The sequence below is a fragment of the Gopherus flavomarginatus genome, chromosome 5 (assembly GCF_025201925.1).
Source record: "Gopherus flavomarginatus isolate rGopFla2 chromosome 5, rGopFla2.mat.asm, whole genome shotgun sequence".
In the NCBI taxonomy this organism is placed as follows: domain Eukaryota; kingdom Metazoa; phylum Chordata; order Testudines; family Testudinidae; genus Gopherus; species Gopherus flavomarginatus.
Window position 1 is genome coordinate 96699032 of NC_066621.1, and position 15757 is coordinate 96714788.

A 15757-nucleotide genomic window follows, 5' to 3' on the forward strand; every position below is an offset into this window, starting at 1 on the left:
GCCCCAAGCAGGTGATCTGGGAGGGGGTGGAGCCAAGCTGGCTGGACCCTGGGCAGGAGACAAGTATCAGGCCTTCTCTTAATGGCTGTAGCAACTTGCTCCCCCTCTCTGTCCTCATTGCAACGGGAGAGCAAAAGTGGGATTTGAACCTCAGAGTGGCACATTGTTTCCCACTGCTCCCCGTATGGGCAGTGCCTAAAAGCACAAAGCAAGCATCCTGTTCCTCCATCACTTCAGCTGCAAAAGAATATCCCGCTCTTGCAACAGACTTGCTCTTACTGTGAGAAAAGTGGGTGGAGATTCTTTCTGTTAAGAGAATAACAGAGGGGTAGGGCTCTGTGTCAATATGTATACAGCACCTGCTCAGCAACTCTGGCTGTTTTCAAGTCAACACATATGTTTCAGGAGTCATTGCCAGCTGTGGAACCTAGTACTCCAGTACCATTAATAGCACCTCACTTGAATGTAGCAGAGACTACAATGGAATCACCTGCTGGCTTCCATGAGGTAAGAAAAAAATAAATAAAACCAAATAAGATTTGCTAAGATCCTTATCCAGAACTGCACAACCGAGTGCATGGAGTTTCAGTCCTGCCTTGTCAGTCAGGGTTGCTGTTCCTCTGACATCTACCATTGTGAGGAGTTAGCACCCTTGCTATATTTTATAGAAATGGATGACAGTTCCATATTTTTTTCACTTTACCCAGAACCTTGTCAATAAAAATAAAAAGGAAGTACAGACTGCTGCTTAGCACACCATTGTGCCAAACTGGGAGTGAATAAGCAACAGCTCCACACTTTGAAGTCAAAATATGGTGCTGCAATTATGAATTTATAATACAAAATTGGAAAAATATTTTCAAATATTACCACTTGCCCATTCTTTCTTTTTTCCCCCTCTCAGGACTTAAACAGCAACCCAGACCCATTGGGAAATGTAGGAACTAAATGGATGAAGCAGCGGGCAGTACAGTGGGATGCTGACTATAAGGTACCATAAAATAGACAACATTTTGGAGAGAATAAATAAGTTTATGGATTTTTTGGAGGGCGAGTGAGGGGCAGGAGTTTTGGAATGAATTTACTAGTTATCAAAGCATTGAACATTTAGTGATACTAGGTTCTATGTTGAAATGTTCTTATGTTAATCATCTGAATCCAGAGCTTAATTTGTGCCAGGGCTTGCCAGGTCTGAGCCCTGCATCTCTAGTCTTGGCAGTTCATTACCTGACACATCTGGGTTTGCTGTACTAGTTATGAATGTGAAAAAATTGCTTGAGCCCTGGGACCTAATTGCTTGAGCTCCAGTATCTCTTTCATTATAAATTAAGCACTGTCTGAATCCCATTATTCTTTTGTGCTGTATTTTTCTCTGTGCGTTTGATTTGTAAAAGGTAACATATTCATTTCATAGCTTCATTCCTTTCAAAGGGATTCATTTAGGTGGACTCACCATTGTATATTATTTACTATCATTACCCTGAGGGCATTCTGTGCCAAAAAAAAATTAAAAATTCTGCGCACAATATTTTAAAATTCAGCAAAATTCTGTAAATTTTATTTGTCAAATAAATGTGGAGGCTCCAGCATAGCATTGGGGAACACAGGCCACTGGCTGCACAGAGGTGGGAGATCACTCTGCAGCTCCCTCCTGGGACATGGACTCAGTGGTGAGGTTGCACACAACCCTGACACAGCACAAAGACTGGGCCTGCCCCAGAAACACCCCAGGGCCCTGCCCCTCCATGCCTGGTACACCAGGTGTGGTCAGGCAGGCTCAACCCAGCAGGATCCAAGAGTGGAAGAGCTCAGTGTGGAGGGATCCAGATATAGGTTCAGAGGGTTTTGGGTGAGGCAATCTGGGTGTGGGCAGCTCAGTGTGGGATCTATGTGTGTGTGGGCTCTGGATGCACAGGGGCTTATTAGGGGGTTCTGCGTGCAATGGTAATAGTACTTTGCGGGGGCATCAAGATGAAAGTGGTTGGGGCTCAGTGAGGTGGCTCTAGGTAAGGGAGGGAATAGAGCTCAGCATGGGGATATGGGGGGTTCAGTGGAGGGATCCAGATGCTGGGAGAGTAGGGTTCAATGGGGTGGAGATCTGGGCGTGGGAGGCTCATTAGGGTGGTACAGGTGCAGGGGGAGTGGGGCTTAGTAGAGGGGGTTCTGGGTATGGGGAGTGAGGCTCAACAGGAGGATCTGGGTATGAGTGGGTCTGGATGCATAGGGATTAATCAGATTGGGAGCAGCTCCCTGTACGCTGATCCCTCCCCCTGCAGCTGAGGAGTGATGGGTGCAGGAAGTAGGGGAGGAGGTAGTTTGCAGAGCTTCTTGCAACCAGGGGAGAAATCTGGGGGTGGGTCTGACCTGTCCCTGGATGCCATGCAGGGAAAGAGGAAGTCCTGTCTTCCCCAGCCCAGCCAGGACTAGCAGCTGAGCCTGGTGCAGGGTAGAAGCCATCAGCTAGGTCTTCCCCAGCCCCATCCCCTGCCCCACAGTGATTTACCTCTTTGTCAGCTGCCCTGGGCACCCAAAACATACTGCTGGGGAGGGTTGCATGACCACTCTTTTGGCTTCCCTGTCAGAAAGCCATTTTTCTGTGGGGAAGCAAAGAAATCTGCAGGGGACATGAATTCTGCACATGCACAATGGCGCAGAATTCTTCCAGGAGTAACTATCATAGACAAAAACAACAAGGAGTCCGGTGGCACCTTAAAGACTAACAGATTTATTTGGGCATAAGCTTTTGTGGGTAAAAAACCTCACTTCTTCAGACTAACTCGGCTACCCCCTGATACTTCATATCGCCTTATTCTTGGTTCACTTATATCATTTTTACTCCAGCATATCTGCACTGTCTTTAATCGAATTACTACTCATTGATACCAAAGTGCAAGGAGAATGTGGCCTAGTGTCTCACATTCATAATATGATTGTTGCAAGTCCTTTGTTTTTTTTAATGATAAACCCCAATTTCCAAAACAAATGTTCCATCAAGCTCTGCTGGAAGAAAAGTCACCACAATAAAAGACTTCGAAGGGAAGAAAGCCAGTGGTGCCTGCAGAATTGCTTGGGAATCAGTTCTAGATCTACATTTGTGTTTATTATACATTAGAAATATCAATGCAAATATTTCTATACATTCCTGGATTGCTTACTGCTGGCTATGCATTATATACAGATGTTGCCTCAAAGCAAAACTGGGTGGATTTAAATGAAAAGCTATCTCAAGTTCAGTAATGATGTCTATAATAGAATGAGACTCGGGAATATGACTCAGGGGAAACATCGGGAAATTGGCCTCTTTTCTGCACAAGAAAAGTTCAAGTTCCACAGAAATCCACAGGGTATAAAATATTCGTTTATATAATTTCATAAGTTGTCCAAAAATATGTAAATCACTATCAGTAGAGGTACTCTGGCAGCTTCAGTGGAGGGGACCTCTCATTTTAAAAGTGTAACTGAGAGCGGAAAAATGGAGACAAGTCACCTGTTGGGTCTGCAAATTGAAGTGGGAACATAGTATAATTTGCACTGATCTGGCGTTCAGTGGGTGTGCATCTTGCATGCTGGTGCTTAAAAAGGGGATGTAATATAGCAGGAAGAGCAACTAATAAGGAATGTAAAACCTGATCTTACAACACTGTTTGTATTGTTTTAACTATATCTGTTTTGAAACATCCTTTTGTTTTGCAACAGACACAATTAAAGTGGTACAACCCCTAGTGTGGATGCAGATTTAGGGATACAAAGATGCTTAGAATTGTATAGTTTAAGTTTCTGAATAGATACAGTTAAAGCAGTATAAAAACTGTGTGTATTCAGTACAAGGCCTGAGATAAGGTAGGCTCCTCCCCATTACTTCAGCTCTCTGCTCCTCTTCTCACAGCCTCATCCAAATGTAGCAACTTTAGTAATGCTCAGAATTGCCATCCGCAAGCATTTAGCAGTCATGAGATTCTTTCAAAGTAATACATTGGGGGTGGGGAGTGGGTATTTGTCTCTGGCTTTTGAACTGTTTGAATTCATATTTTCAAGTTTTTTTCTGCCATCATAAAAGCTATAAACTTATCTTTTTTTAAATTAAAGCAGAGAGAGAGTCTTATATAGTCACGTATCAGAGGGGTAGCCGTGTTAGTCTGGATCTTTAAAAAGCGACAAAGAGTCCTGTGGCACCTTATAGACTAATGGATGTATTGGAGCATAAGCTTTTGTGGGTGAATACTCACTTCGTCTGACGCATGTGGTGGAAATTTCCAGAGTAAGGTATAAATATGCAGGCAAAAATCAGTCTAGAGATAATAAGGTTAGTTCAGTTAGGGAAGATGAGACCCTCTTCTAGCAGTTGAAGTGTGAACACCAAGGGAGGAGAAACTGGTTTTGTAGTTGGCTAGCCATTCACAGTCTTTGTTTAATCCTGAGCTGATGGTGTCATCAGTGATCTACAACCCATCCTGGACAATGATCTCTCGCTTTCACAGGCCTTGGGAGGCAGGCCAGTCCTCGCCCACAGACAATCCACCAACCTTCAGCATATTCTCACCAGCAACCACACACCGCACCATAGTAACTCTGACTCAGGAACCAATCCAAGCAACAAACCTCGATGCCAACTCTGCCCACATATCTACACCAGCGACACCATCACAGGACCTAACCAGATCAGCCACATCACCAGTTCATTCACCTGCACGTCCACCAATGTAATATACACCGTCATGTGCAAGCAATGCCCCTCTGCTATGTACATCAGCCAAACTGGACAATCCCTCCATGAAAGGATAAATGGACACAAGTCAGATATTAGGAATGGCAATATACAAAAACATGTAGGAGAACACTTCAATCTCCCTGGACACACAATAGCAGATTTAAAGGTAGCCATCCTGCAGCAAAAAAACTTCAGGACCGGACTTCAAAGAGAAACTGCTGAGAGTCAGTTCATCTGCAAATTTGACACCATCAGCTCAGGATTAAACAAGGACTGTGAATGGCTAGCCAACTACAAAACCAGTTTCTCCTCCCTTGGTGGTCACACTTCAACTGCTAGAAGAGGGCCTCATCTTCCCTAATTGAACTAACCTTATTATCTCTAGACTGATTCTTGCCTGCATATTTATACCTGCCTCTGGAAATTTCCACCGCATGCATCTGATGAAGTGGGTATTCACCCACGAAAGCTCATGCTCCTAAACGTCTGTTAGTCTATAAGGTGCCACAGGACTTTTTGTCACTTTTTATATAGTCACATAACTCCAGAAGCTGGGGCTTTAAGATAAACACCAAATATGCTGAGGCTTGAAGTAAAATTGCAGGAGTTGGCAGCACTGAATCCTTGAATTGAAATTCTGAAGTCCCAGTGTTCACACTGGTATGAAACAAGGTCAAACACGTTCACTTTTCCATAGTAAACTATGAAGGAGGGTTGGCTAATGCACAGGCTTGTGTGCTGGGAGATCTGGATTTTATTCCCTGTTTCTGCCTCAGACTTCCTGTGTAACCTTGGGCAAGTCATTTTATGTCTGTGTGGCTCAGCTGCCCATCTGTAATATGATGAAAATGCTTACCTGACAGAGGTACAGTGTATTGTGAAACTTCCTGTGTTATTAACAAATATTTAGCCCAAGGCATAAGCTAAGTAAAATGATGCAAAACTCATCCAACAGCAGAGCATAATACAATGAAAGGCTCATCTATGTGCACAAATGTTTGCCTGATTTTGGTGTATGGTGGAGGCAGTCAATTACTGCCTGTTGTAGCTCGGTAGTGATTGTATTTGTTTTAGGAAAGCATGTCCAGCTCCGTGGCATTGAATACATAAGAAGTGTGACCATTTACAGAAGAAATCCTATTTGTCTTTTCTGTCTGATGCATTATCAGAAAGGTTTATCACGTCATGTGAAATCTTGTTAGGGGTGTGAAATGGGCATTAACCAAGGTCCTCTTTGTCTTCCTTTAGAACTCTTGAGTAGCTCTTTTTGCATTCTTGTATATTTGCCACTAACACTAGGAAACACACTGAAGGAGTTGAAGATGGTTGCTTCTATCTAAGCTGAGACTAGCTCATAATTATTACAAAGGGCTCCTTACATTTGGGAGTTGGAGGATAGTTTTGGGGGAGGGGGTTGTTTGTTTGTTTAAGGCTTTATTTAAAGGGAATGTTAACCTCCAGTGTGGTAAAAATCCAGGAGCATGAAGGAACTGCTATTTCCATTAATAGTGCAAATGGCCAGCGTTCTTGGTTTCAGGATTTTGTTCAGGGTAACTTTAAAGTCTGCCAGTTTGCTGGTAGGACTGGACCATATGCAGCATTTTGGAACAAAAGAACAAGATTTCTCTGAACGGCCCTCCCCTATAAAGAGTAAATCTCATTTTCTCTTGTCTTGGAGACTGGCTTGTTAAAGGACTACCAGCACACTTCAAAGTGATTCCTATATCTCGGAGTAGGATGAATGGCGAAGATCACTGCATATCTCTCCCGCCTTGGAAGAAGTACTAGGAGAGAGGTGGAAAGGCTTCCTGGAGCTGCCTTGGTCTTGGAGGGTATGTCTACATAGTGAGCAGTGAGTTCAGAGCCCAGATTGACAGACTTGGGCTTGCACTACTGTGCTAAAAACAGCTGTGTAGACATTCAGGCTTGGGATGGAGCTCAGGCTCTGAAGCCTAGGGAGAGGGATGGGCTTCAGAGCCTGAACTCTGACTGAACAGCAACATCTTCACAGGTGTTTTTAGTGCTGTACAGCAAGCCCATGAGCCCAAATCTGTTCACCTTGGCTCTGAGACTTGCCTTTGTGGGCTGTGTAGACATACCCTGCAAGACTTTGGCTTTGAGATTTTCCCTTTCTGATGGTTTATTGGCAGAAAGCAAGAAAGTTTGAGGTTCTAGATTGAATCTGGGTGCTGTGGAAACATAACCCAAGAAGACTTTTTAGAATGACATTTTTTGGACATTTAATCAGGACCCCACACAGTCATAGAGAAAGCCCTGACCATACAGAGGGGAAAGCACCAGCCTCTAGTCTACACTAGGACTTCCACAGTTGCTATGGTGAAGAATTCCTTGCAATGCTGAGAGTAAAGGAGGCCTAATTGGCAGGCCTACACTAAAAAGAGATTTGCTATGATTAGTTGCCACTCACCTAATACAGGAGAGAATAACCATGTGGTCTGTATTGGTGGCCACTAGTTCTTACAAAATTAAAATTCTACCTTTTGAAACAAGCAAACCAACTTTTTTTTAAAAAATTTTTCTCCTTAAATCAAAAAACTGCATAAAAAGTAGAAGCCTCTAAATGAACCTTGAATTTGATTCTAAAACATCAGAGGATTTTGTTAAACCATCACACGAAACCAAAGAGAATACCCCTTATTTTGTTTAATCACTATCTCATGCTGGGATGTTTTAGATTCAAGAGACAATTTAAATCAAGAAATTGTCTTAGATGATTAATATATAAAAATTGTATTGTTGGCTAATTAAGGTTCCTCATCTGTTGGCTATTTCTTTTGTTTGCCTTTCTTCTCTGCTCTACATCTTGCCTGGGTAGCTGAAGAGTCTGGGGTCCGATAGGAGTGATTTTTGTAAAATGGGGGATGGAGTTACAGTGGGGAAAGTTCCATCTATTACTGAGTTATGTTAAGGGTGGAGATTTCTGGGATTGTTTTGTGGGTCTTATTTATGACCAATTTATTATTTTAAGTAGGATCCATGAGTAGCAGTCGGGCTCCTTTTAATGCATTGTTATAAATTACACTAAATAAAAACATTCCATATGATAATGTTCTCACGTGTATTTTATATGTCATTTTTCTACCAAGGAAGCATCACTTTGCTACTTGCTCACCGTAAGAATCATACGAATGAGAAATCTTCCTCAGAGAGACTTTTGTGAGTACCTTTACTGTTCCTTTGGGGCTCCTCATAGTTCTAGAATTACTGAGAATACAGAAGAGCAACAAGGGTGATTCATTCGTGAGGTAACTTAATTCCAAGGATGAAACTGACTTCAAGTAAATCAGCAGAATGACTAAAGTAGCAATGAATTTGGCCGCATGTGTGTTGTGAAATGGACCCATGCAGGGCCGCCAAGAGGATTCATGGGGCCTGGGGTGTTCGCCAGTGGGGGGCCCCCGCCGCCGAATTGCTGCCAAAGACCTGGCACTTCGGCGGCGGGTCCCAGGGCGAAAGGATCTCTCCTCCCAGCCTAATTGCCACGGAACATGCTTTGGGGGCCTGGACCCTGCAAGAGTTTTCCGGGGCCCCCGGAGCGAGTGAATGATCCCACTCCAGGGGCCCCGAAAAACTCTCATGGGGGCCCCTGAGGGGCCCAGGACCTGGGGCAAATTGCCCCACTCCCCTTCCCCTGGGCAGCCCTGGACCCGTGCACCCAAATTATTTCCAGAGACTCTGCGGTCCAGTTCCATGAGGACAAATAACTATACTGTTACCCAAATACAGTAGAAGTGCAGTTTATCACAGATACTTGGAGAAGCGAAGATTGTCTGGACTATCATACATGTTCAGAATATTGTCAAACTATAATCAGACAATCAATTTTTTATTATTATTTACTATTATTGTAGTAGCACCTGACATGGAGCCTGAACCCCATTGTGCTATGGCTGTGGGACTGTGGCTTTTTTGAGCTTCTAGTAAAGTGCTCTTGAACAATTTCCCAATTATCATTCACATTTTCCTCATTAACTTCCTCCTCCCAGCTGATCTGGCTCATAATTGTTCTCAGATTTGTGGAAATTGGCCCTTTGAAAACCCCAAGTATATATATAATTGGTCTGGACTTTATTCCTTTTCCACATTATAAATGTGATCAAGTCATGATCACTTGTACTTAAGCTTCCATTAATTTTTATTTCTGTGATCAGTTCCTCTTTATCTGTCAAGAGGAAGTCTACTATAAAATTCCCCTGTGTTAGATGCAACACTTTTTGAGTTAGGAAAATGTCATCTATATAATATTTAGAAATCCCTAGGATGTTTTAGTACTGGCAGCATGAAATCTCCAGCATATGTCACTCTGATTGCAGTCCCCCGTGATCATGCAGCTTTTTTTCCCTACACATTATAAATAGCCTAAGTAGTCAGTCATCTCATTTCCTAGTGTGATTTGGTGGTCTGTAGCAGACAAGTACTAATACCCTATCTTCTGTTTTTTATGTGTTAGAACATTGACGCATAAACATTCAAGATACTATTTTCTGAGTTATCAGTTACTTGGAAACAGGTAATGCCATTTTGACAGAGTGCATTCCCTCTCCCCCTTTGCCCAGTTGATCTTTCCTGAATAAGTTATAACCACTGATTTTAACATTCCAATAGCGTGACTCTTCCCACCAGGTTTCAGTAATACCAGCTAGACTGAATTTACGCTAATAAATCAGCAATTCCAGTTCCCCTTGTTTGTTAGCCAGGCTCCTAATATTGCTGTTTAGACAATTAAAGAATTTCTTCTCTTCATGTCCTTTGGTTAATTTTGTTCTAAATATCTTGAGTTTGTGCTAAATCAGTGCTCATATCTTCCTTTTTTCACCCTCCCCTATTCATATTAGTTTAACACCCTCCTTATAGTCTAGCCAGTCTGCCCTCAGGGAGATAGGTTCCCCTTCTGCTGAGGTGGAAACCATCCAAACTACACAGCCCCCTCTCTCTGGAAGGTATACCAATGTTCCACAGAAACAACTTTCTCCATCCTACATCACTTAGTCAGCAATTCACTTCCAGAATCTTCTGCCTTCTCTCTTCCTTTACTTGTGGGACAGGAAGGATTTTGGAGAAGATCCCTTGGAATCAACTGCCTAGGAGCCAGGAACCACTTCAATCATTCACTCATAATAATCAAGAGACCTCTTGGAACTTTTGTCCCAGATGGTTCTATATACCACAAGACTGATTCTCCTGAGATCATATGGGGTTTACATACAAACCAGTTCCTTGGAAAGTATATAAGACCTAGCAAGTCAACTGATCTCTTGATGCCTTAGTTCCCCCTTTGTAAATCGTGGATAATAATACTTCCTTTGTCATATCTATTTAGAATATAAGCTTTTACATGTGTTTGTACAGTGCCTGGCCTAAGGGGGGGCCTTGATATCAATTAGGGTCTCTAAGTGCTACTGTAGGACAGCTTCTAATAATCACAAGATATGGCCAGAGGAAGAGTCACAAATATATGCTGGGAAAAAAACCTTGCCCTTGTGACTCAGCTGTCCATGAGTGGGAAACTACAGCAGCAAGCGGATTAGTTTGGTGATTGCCCAAGTAATACCTGGTTCAAAAGGATTTTTAATGAGACCAGTTAGACAAGAATTAAAGATGAGGCTGAAATGACTTAGTGGTGTGAATAACTGACTAATCAAGGACACGTTTGAGGTCTAGTCCCAGCTCAGCTGCTGACTCACTCTGTAGCTGAGGGAGACCCATCTATCTCTGTTTCATATTCTATCTGAAAAATTAGGATAATATTTAAATACATATTTCATAGAGGTGCTGAGGATTAGTTAGTTTATGCTGTATAAGGATTGAAATATGTACGTGTGGTGTAAATGTTAACTATTTTAATTATTTTGATAAGAGTTTTTTACATGCAGATAAAGTACAAGTAACAGGCATTATTAGCAAATGCTACTGCATTTCCATACTGACATTTGGAACACCGTGTTCCATGACTAGGAGCCCTAGTCATAGTCCAGGATCATATTGTGCCAGGAGCTGTACAAACACAGAGCTCACAATCTAAGTATAAGACAAGAAACAACAGATGGATACATACAGCCAGGGAAGCACAAGAAAACAATGAGAAAATATTAGTTAGCATAATCGGCAGTGGTCTGTGCACACCAGCTGCCCAGCCATTATTAAGTTTTTGTAGGCATCAATGCAATGAGAGTTTTGAGGAGTGATTTGAAAGTTGACAATGAGGTTGCTTTGCAGATATTTACAGGGAGCACCTCCCAAGTGTTAGGGGCAGTTTGGAAGAAAGCATAAAGGTGCTTGTTTGAAAATTTAACAAGCTGGCAATAGAAGTTAGCATCATGGGCTGATGGGACGTGAGCATTGACAACATGAGTACATGAGAGGTAGGGTGGGGATTGACAATGAAGGGCCTTGAAAGTGAAGACAAAGCAACTTTTACTTTTGATACAAGGCAGAAGGTGGATCCAATGGAGGGATTCAAAGAGAGGAGTGACACAGTCAAAGCATCGGGCTAGGAAAATTACTTTGAAGTGACATTCTGAAAGGATATGAGTGGGACAAGACTGCATCTGTCAAGGCCGGAGAGAAAGGCATAACGCTGGAGTGGAAGGACTGAATCCTGGATTTCTGATGTCCCAGTGCCTAACCTGGGCTATAGAGTCATTCTCACTCTTTTGCTGGCCCAATACATATTTAATTATTTATACACAGTAGAACAGCTTCAAACAGGAGAGATTGAAACCAACCTTGCCCAGAATACTGCTTACCCCAGTGGGTAGGGCACTGTGCAGGGACAGGGAGACCAAACTCAAACCTCTTCTCATCAGGCACAGGTGGGAATGAATCTGGGTCTCTGAGATCCTGGGTGGGTGTACTAGTCACTTAACTAAAAGTTATAAAGGTACCAGTGGCAGCAGCATGTGAATTTAGGAGTGGTGAGTTTTTATGCTTTCTTGACCTACGTACCGATCACCAAAATCCTGACTTCGGATTTAGGCCCTGTGACAGGGCATGGCCCTCCACTTCTGTCTTCTCACACAAATGCCCTTAACACCTCCAGTTTGTAAACACTGATGTGTAGTTTATCTCACCCACCACCTCTTACGGTCCTCCACAGCAACTCTGTTTCCAGTGACATACAAACATTATTCCATTTTGCCAGAGTCAAGACATCTCTCCATGCAGAGATCTCTCTCTGCCCCGGTCCTGCTAGCCTTTCCTTCTCATTCATTCCCCCTTTGCACTTTCTTTCTGTGTGCCTTTCTGCTTTTTCAGTTAATGGGTTAACTAGCTTGTTAGATCTCCTAGCTCAAACAGATCTAATAATTAGCCCCAGCTTCCCTCAGTCAGGACCTTCTATGGGAAAATTAATTGGGCTTACAGGGTGCTGGTTCAGCTGCTGGTTCTCAGCACTGTCACAGGCCCCACTCCATGATGCGTCTCCCATCCAATATGAAGTCATCTCTGGACAATGTTTAATTACTTAGGTTACATCTCTCTGAGAATTTCAAGTTGAGTGTTTTGTAAGAGTGTGTAGTTGTGCATGCTCATGCCGAAATCTAATACTGCAGTTTGCTAGCAGAGAGCACCTGTCAGCAGCTTGGCAATGATTGCATAAGTGAGGGTGAAGAGACATTCTCTGCAGGCTGACAGAGGAGCCATACATCAGTCCCTGGTCTTGCCACTGGCACTTAACTGAAGTCCTGTGATAGGGCCTCTGACGGTGATACTTCTGGTTCCTGCCTATTGTCCTGCTCTTACTGCTACCACCATGGGTGTTACAGCCAGAGTCTCATTGCTCCTATGTGTCTCCACTGGGGCTGCTGTGGGAATCCTAGCAAGCAAGAAATTCAGGTGGGGACTTTAGGACTTTTGGGTATGTCTTCACTGCTGAATTAGCCTGGGCTCTTACCTGGGTGTTGCTCTGGCTCCCTTCTGATTCACACACGAAACCCTCTCACCTGAGTTCAGTGGTGCTTTCAGCCAGGGCTAGTGGGGCTTGTCTGGGGCTGTAAACTAGAGCCCAAGTGAGGCTTTCACTTATGCGACTCCCTTTGCAGTGAGACCAGGCTAAATCATTTGAGTCCTGACAGTCCTCCAATGCCTTCCCACAATTCCCTCATTATCTTAGAAAGATAGGCAATTCACTGGTTTCATTGTTGACATTCCCAGCAGAAACTCAAATTGGTTGACATTTGATGCTCCAGTTCCTCATGAAGTCTTTTCTCATTAGTTCTTTCCAGCCACTTCATCATGTGACTCAGTAACTTGATGAGTTGGTAATTACTACATTCTTTCACATCCCCTTTACCCTTGAAGATAGAGACCAATATGATCTTGCTCCATTTGTCAGGCATTTTTCCAGTTTGGAGGATTAATTTAAAGACATTTGTCATTATCACCACTCCCTCATGGCCTAGTGCTTTAAATGCCTTGGTTAATACACCATCTGGTCCCACATTTAATCCTTTTTAGTATTATCTAAATCCCCACCCTGGTGATAAGTCTTGCGAGGTTGCTGTATGCTCATACTTCCCTCACTATTTCCTCAGTTTCTCTTCAATAAGCAGTTTCTCATAAAACAACTACCCTCTCCTAATGATTCCGCCATCTCCCAGCATTTTTGCTTTGACATGTTTCACAACTCCCAAGTCCTCAGTGCTTCTTTGCCTGATACTGGTTAATGGGTATATTCCTTTTCCCACTTTCTTCATAAGTAGACCCACATATAAGTCTTTCAGTATTTGGCACTTGGCTTCTGCAACTGCTCTTTTCACTTTTTTTTTTACCAGCTTGTTTTCTTCATAACTTTGCCCCATTCTTACTTTCTGCCATCACTTAAACCTTTCCTCCTTCTATACGGCCTTCAGTACATCATTGGGCCACCACTACATCTCCTTTCATTTGTACACATACAGCTGTCCACTTTTTGTAGTATGTTTGGATATTTTCCCCTGAACCTCATTGGACTCATCATGGTTGTTTGGTCATTGTCCAACCTTCATCTCATCCTTAAATCTCAGATTAACTTGCCTACATGTGGGCCTCCACCATTTTATCCTTTGTTGCACAACTTGACTTTTATCCTCCAGTAGAATTTTCATAAAAAAATCTGTCAAAGCAATTTGTTGCTCTGCAATCTGATTTCCTGGAATCGCTTTACAATCTCCTAGGGTTTTTAAATCTCTCCTTCTAATCAGGAAGTCATCAGTCTGGGACTTGTTGACTCCACTCTTGTACTTAATTAAGTGATCCTCCCTCTTTGCAAAGGATGTATTAGTAATCATTAGGCCATGGGCTCTGGCTAACTCTTAGACATCCTCACCATCTTCATTTATGGTTCCAAAGCCTCGTCCTCTGTGACAGTCATCATAGCCCTGGATGTGTTCTCGCACAGAGCCGTTGAGATCTGCTCTGATGATCAGGAATGCAGCTTGTGGTACTTCAATTATGACTTCGTTAAGCACTATCTGAAATTCCTCCTTCTCCTTTGTTGTACAGCCGTGTGGCATATATAACTTGAAATATTTGGTCTTTGCTCAGTGCTATTCTAACTTGCATCAGGCAGTCACTCTTCCTTAGCATTATCATTATTGTTACTCCGTAATATTTATATTGTTGTAGCCCTTCAACATCCCAGCCAGTGCTGGGTACCATGAAAACACTTAATAAAGGGCAGTCTCTGCCCCCAAAGAATTTACAGTCTAAAAAAACATGAGAAGCTGCACCATTTGGGAGTGAGGAAGAACTTAGTGTCGGAACTAGTGTAAGTAGCCTTGTCTCAGGTCTTCAGACAGTGCCAGGGGTAAAAGCATGGAGTGAAGTGATGCTCCTCCATTGGCTTGCAGGGACCATGATGCCACCAGAACTGGCCCTCCTCATGAGAACACCTCACTAATACCTAACTGTGTGAACAGCACAGCTGGAAAATTACTTTCAGTATGGGCTTGTGGTTTACCACAGAATGAATTAGCAAAGCTTTCCTATATTCTACAAGAAGTTTCACCTTCACCATGAACATCTAATTAAAGTGGGATTTTTAAAAAATTGCCGTCTGAAAGAGTAGAGCTTGGCATGGATGCTCGACTGATGTACTGTCATGGATTATTGTACAGTTGGCGAATGCTGCTGGCATCCATTGTATAGCTCAGGGGTGGCCTAACTTACTCACCCTCCAAACCACATACAACGCTCTTCAGAAGTTTGAGATCTGGAGCATGCCTGCTGGGGCTCAGGACTTCAGCCCTGCAGGAAGGAGGGTCCTGGGACTTCAGCCCTGTGGGAGACACCTTCTCGGGCTCAGGGCCGAGCTCCAGCAGGTGTGCCCTGTGGGGCTGAAACCCCAAGATCCCCCTCCCTACTGGGCACATGGTGCTGCCAGGCCCCCTCCCTGCATGGCAGCTGCTGGAGCTGGCAAGCTGGAAGCTGCGGCAGTGGGGAGAGGCAGCAGCCAAGCTGCAGGGAGAGTCACTATTTTTGCTGCTGCCTCTCCATGTGGAGCTAAAGCGGTGGCTCCTCCCTGCAGCTCCCAGTTGTTTGCCACTGCCTCTCCACACAGAATTAACACCTGGGAGCTGCGGGGAGGGGCCACTGAGGGTAAGAGGGGGGTGTACCTGGGAGGCCATGACTCAAGCTGGTTGGGAGGGGCAAACCTTTAAATTGTGCATATCACACCCCCCCCCAGCAGGTACCAGTTGTTTCTGGCAGATGCCTCTAGTTCTACCACCCTGCCACAGGGCAGAAACCCTGAGCTCCCTCCTGAGTCTGGTAGGCAGAGAAGGGGGGAGGCGGAAGGAGATAGGGAGGGGGAGGAGGAGGGTTGGACTGGGAAGCGCCACAAGTTGCACTTTAACTGTTAAAGAGCTGCATGTGGCTCATGAGCCGCAGTTTGGTCACTTCGGTATAGTTCATGAACTTAGTATAGTGCGAGAGATGACACATCACCTCTGAGTCTACAGGGACATACTTAGCATGACTGATGGTGAATGTTTCCAGCAATTTACCTGGATTGCAGAGCTATGTGACCTACCTATAGTTGAGCTATGCGAC

At 43.7% G+C, this 15757-nt stretch overlaps 1 protein-coding gene across 2 annotated transcripts in view; it reads left to right on the forward strand.

The window, feature by feature from the left end:
* Window positions 1-396: 396 nt before the first annotated feature.
* Window positions 397-15757, forward strand: part of LOC127051941 (cytosolic phospholipase A2 epsilon-like) — a 47948-nt gene continuing 32587 nt past the window's right edge. Inside the window, exons 1-3 of one of the 2 annotated variants that reach the window (XM_050954944.1) lie at window positions 397-507; window positions 905-991; window positions 7816-7885. In XM_050954944.1, coding sequence (XP_050810901.1) covers window positions 397-507; window positions 905-991; window positions 7816-7885 — 268 coding nt within the window. The remainder of the gene's footprint in view (window positions 508-904; window positions 992-7815; window positions 7886-15757) is intronic. The other variant, XM_050954946.1, reaches the window with a different exon arrangement.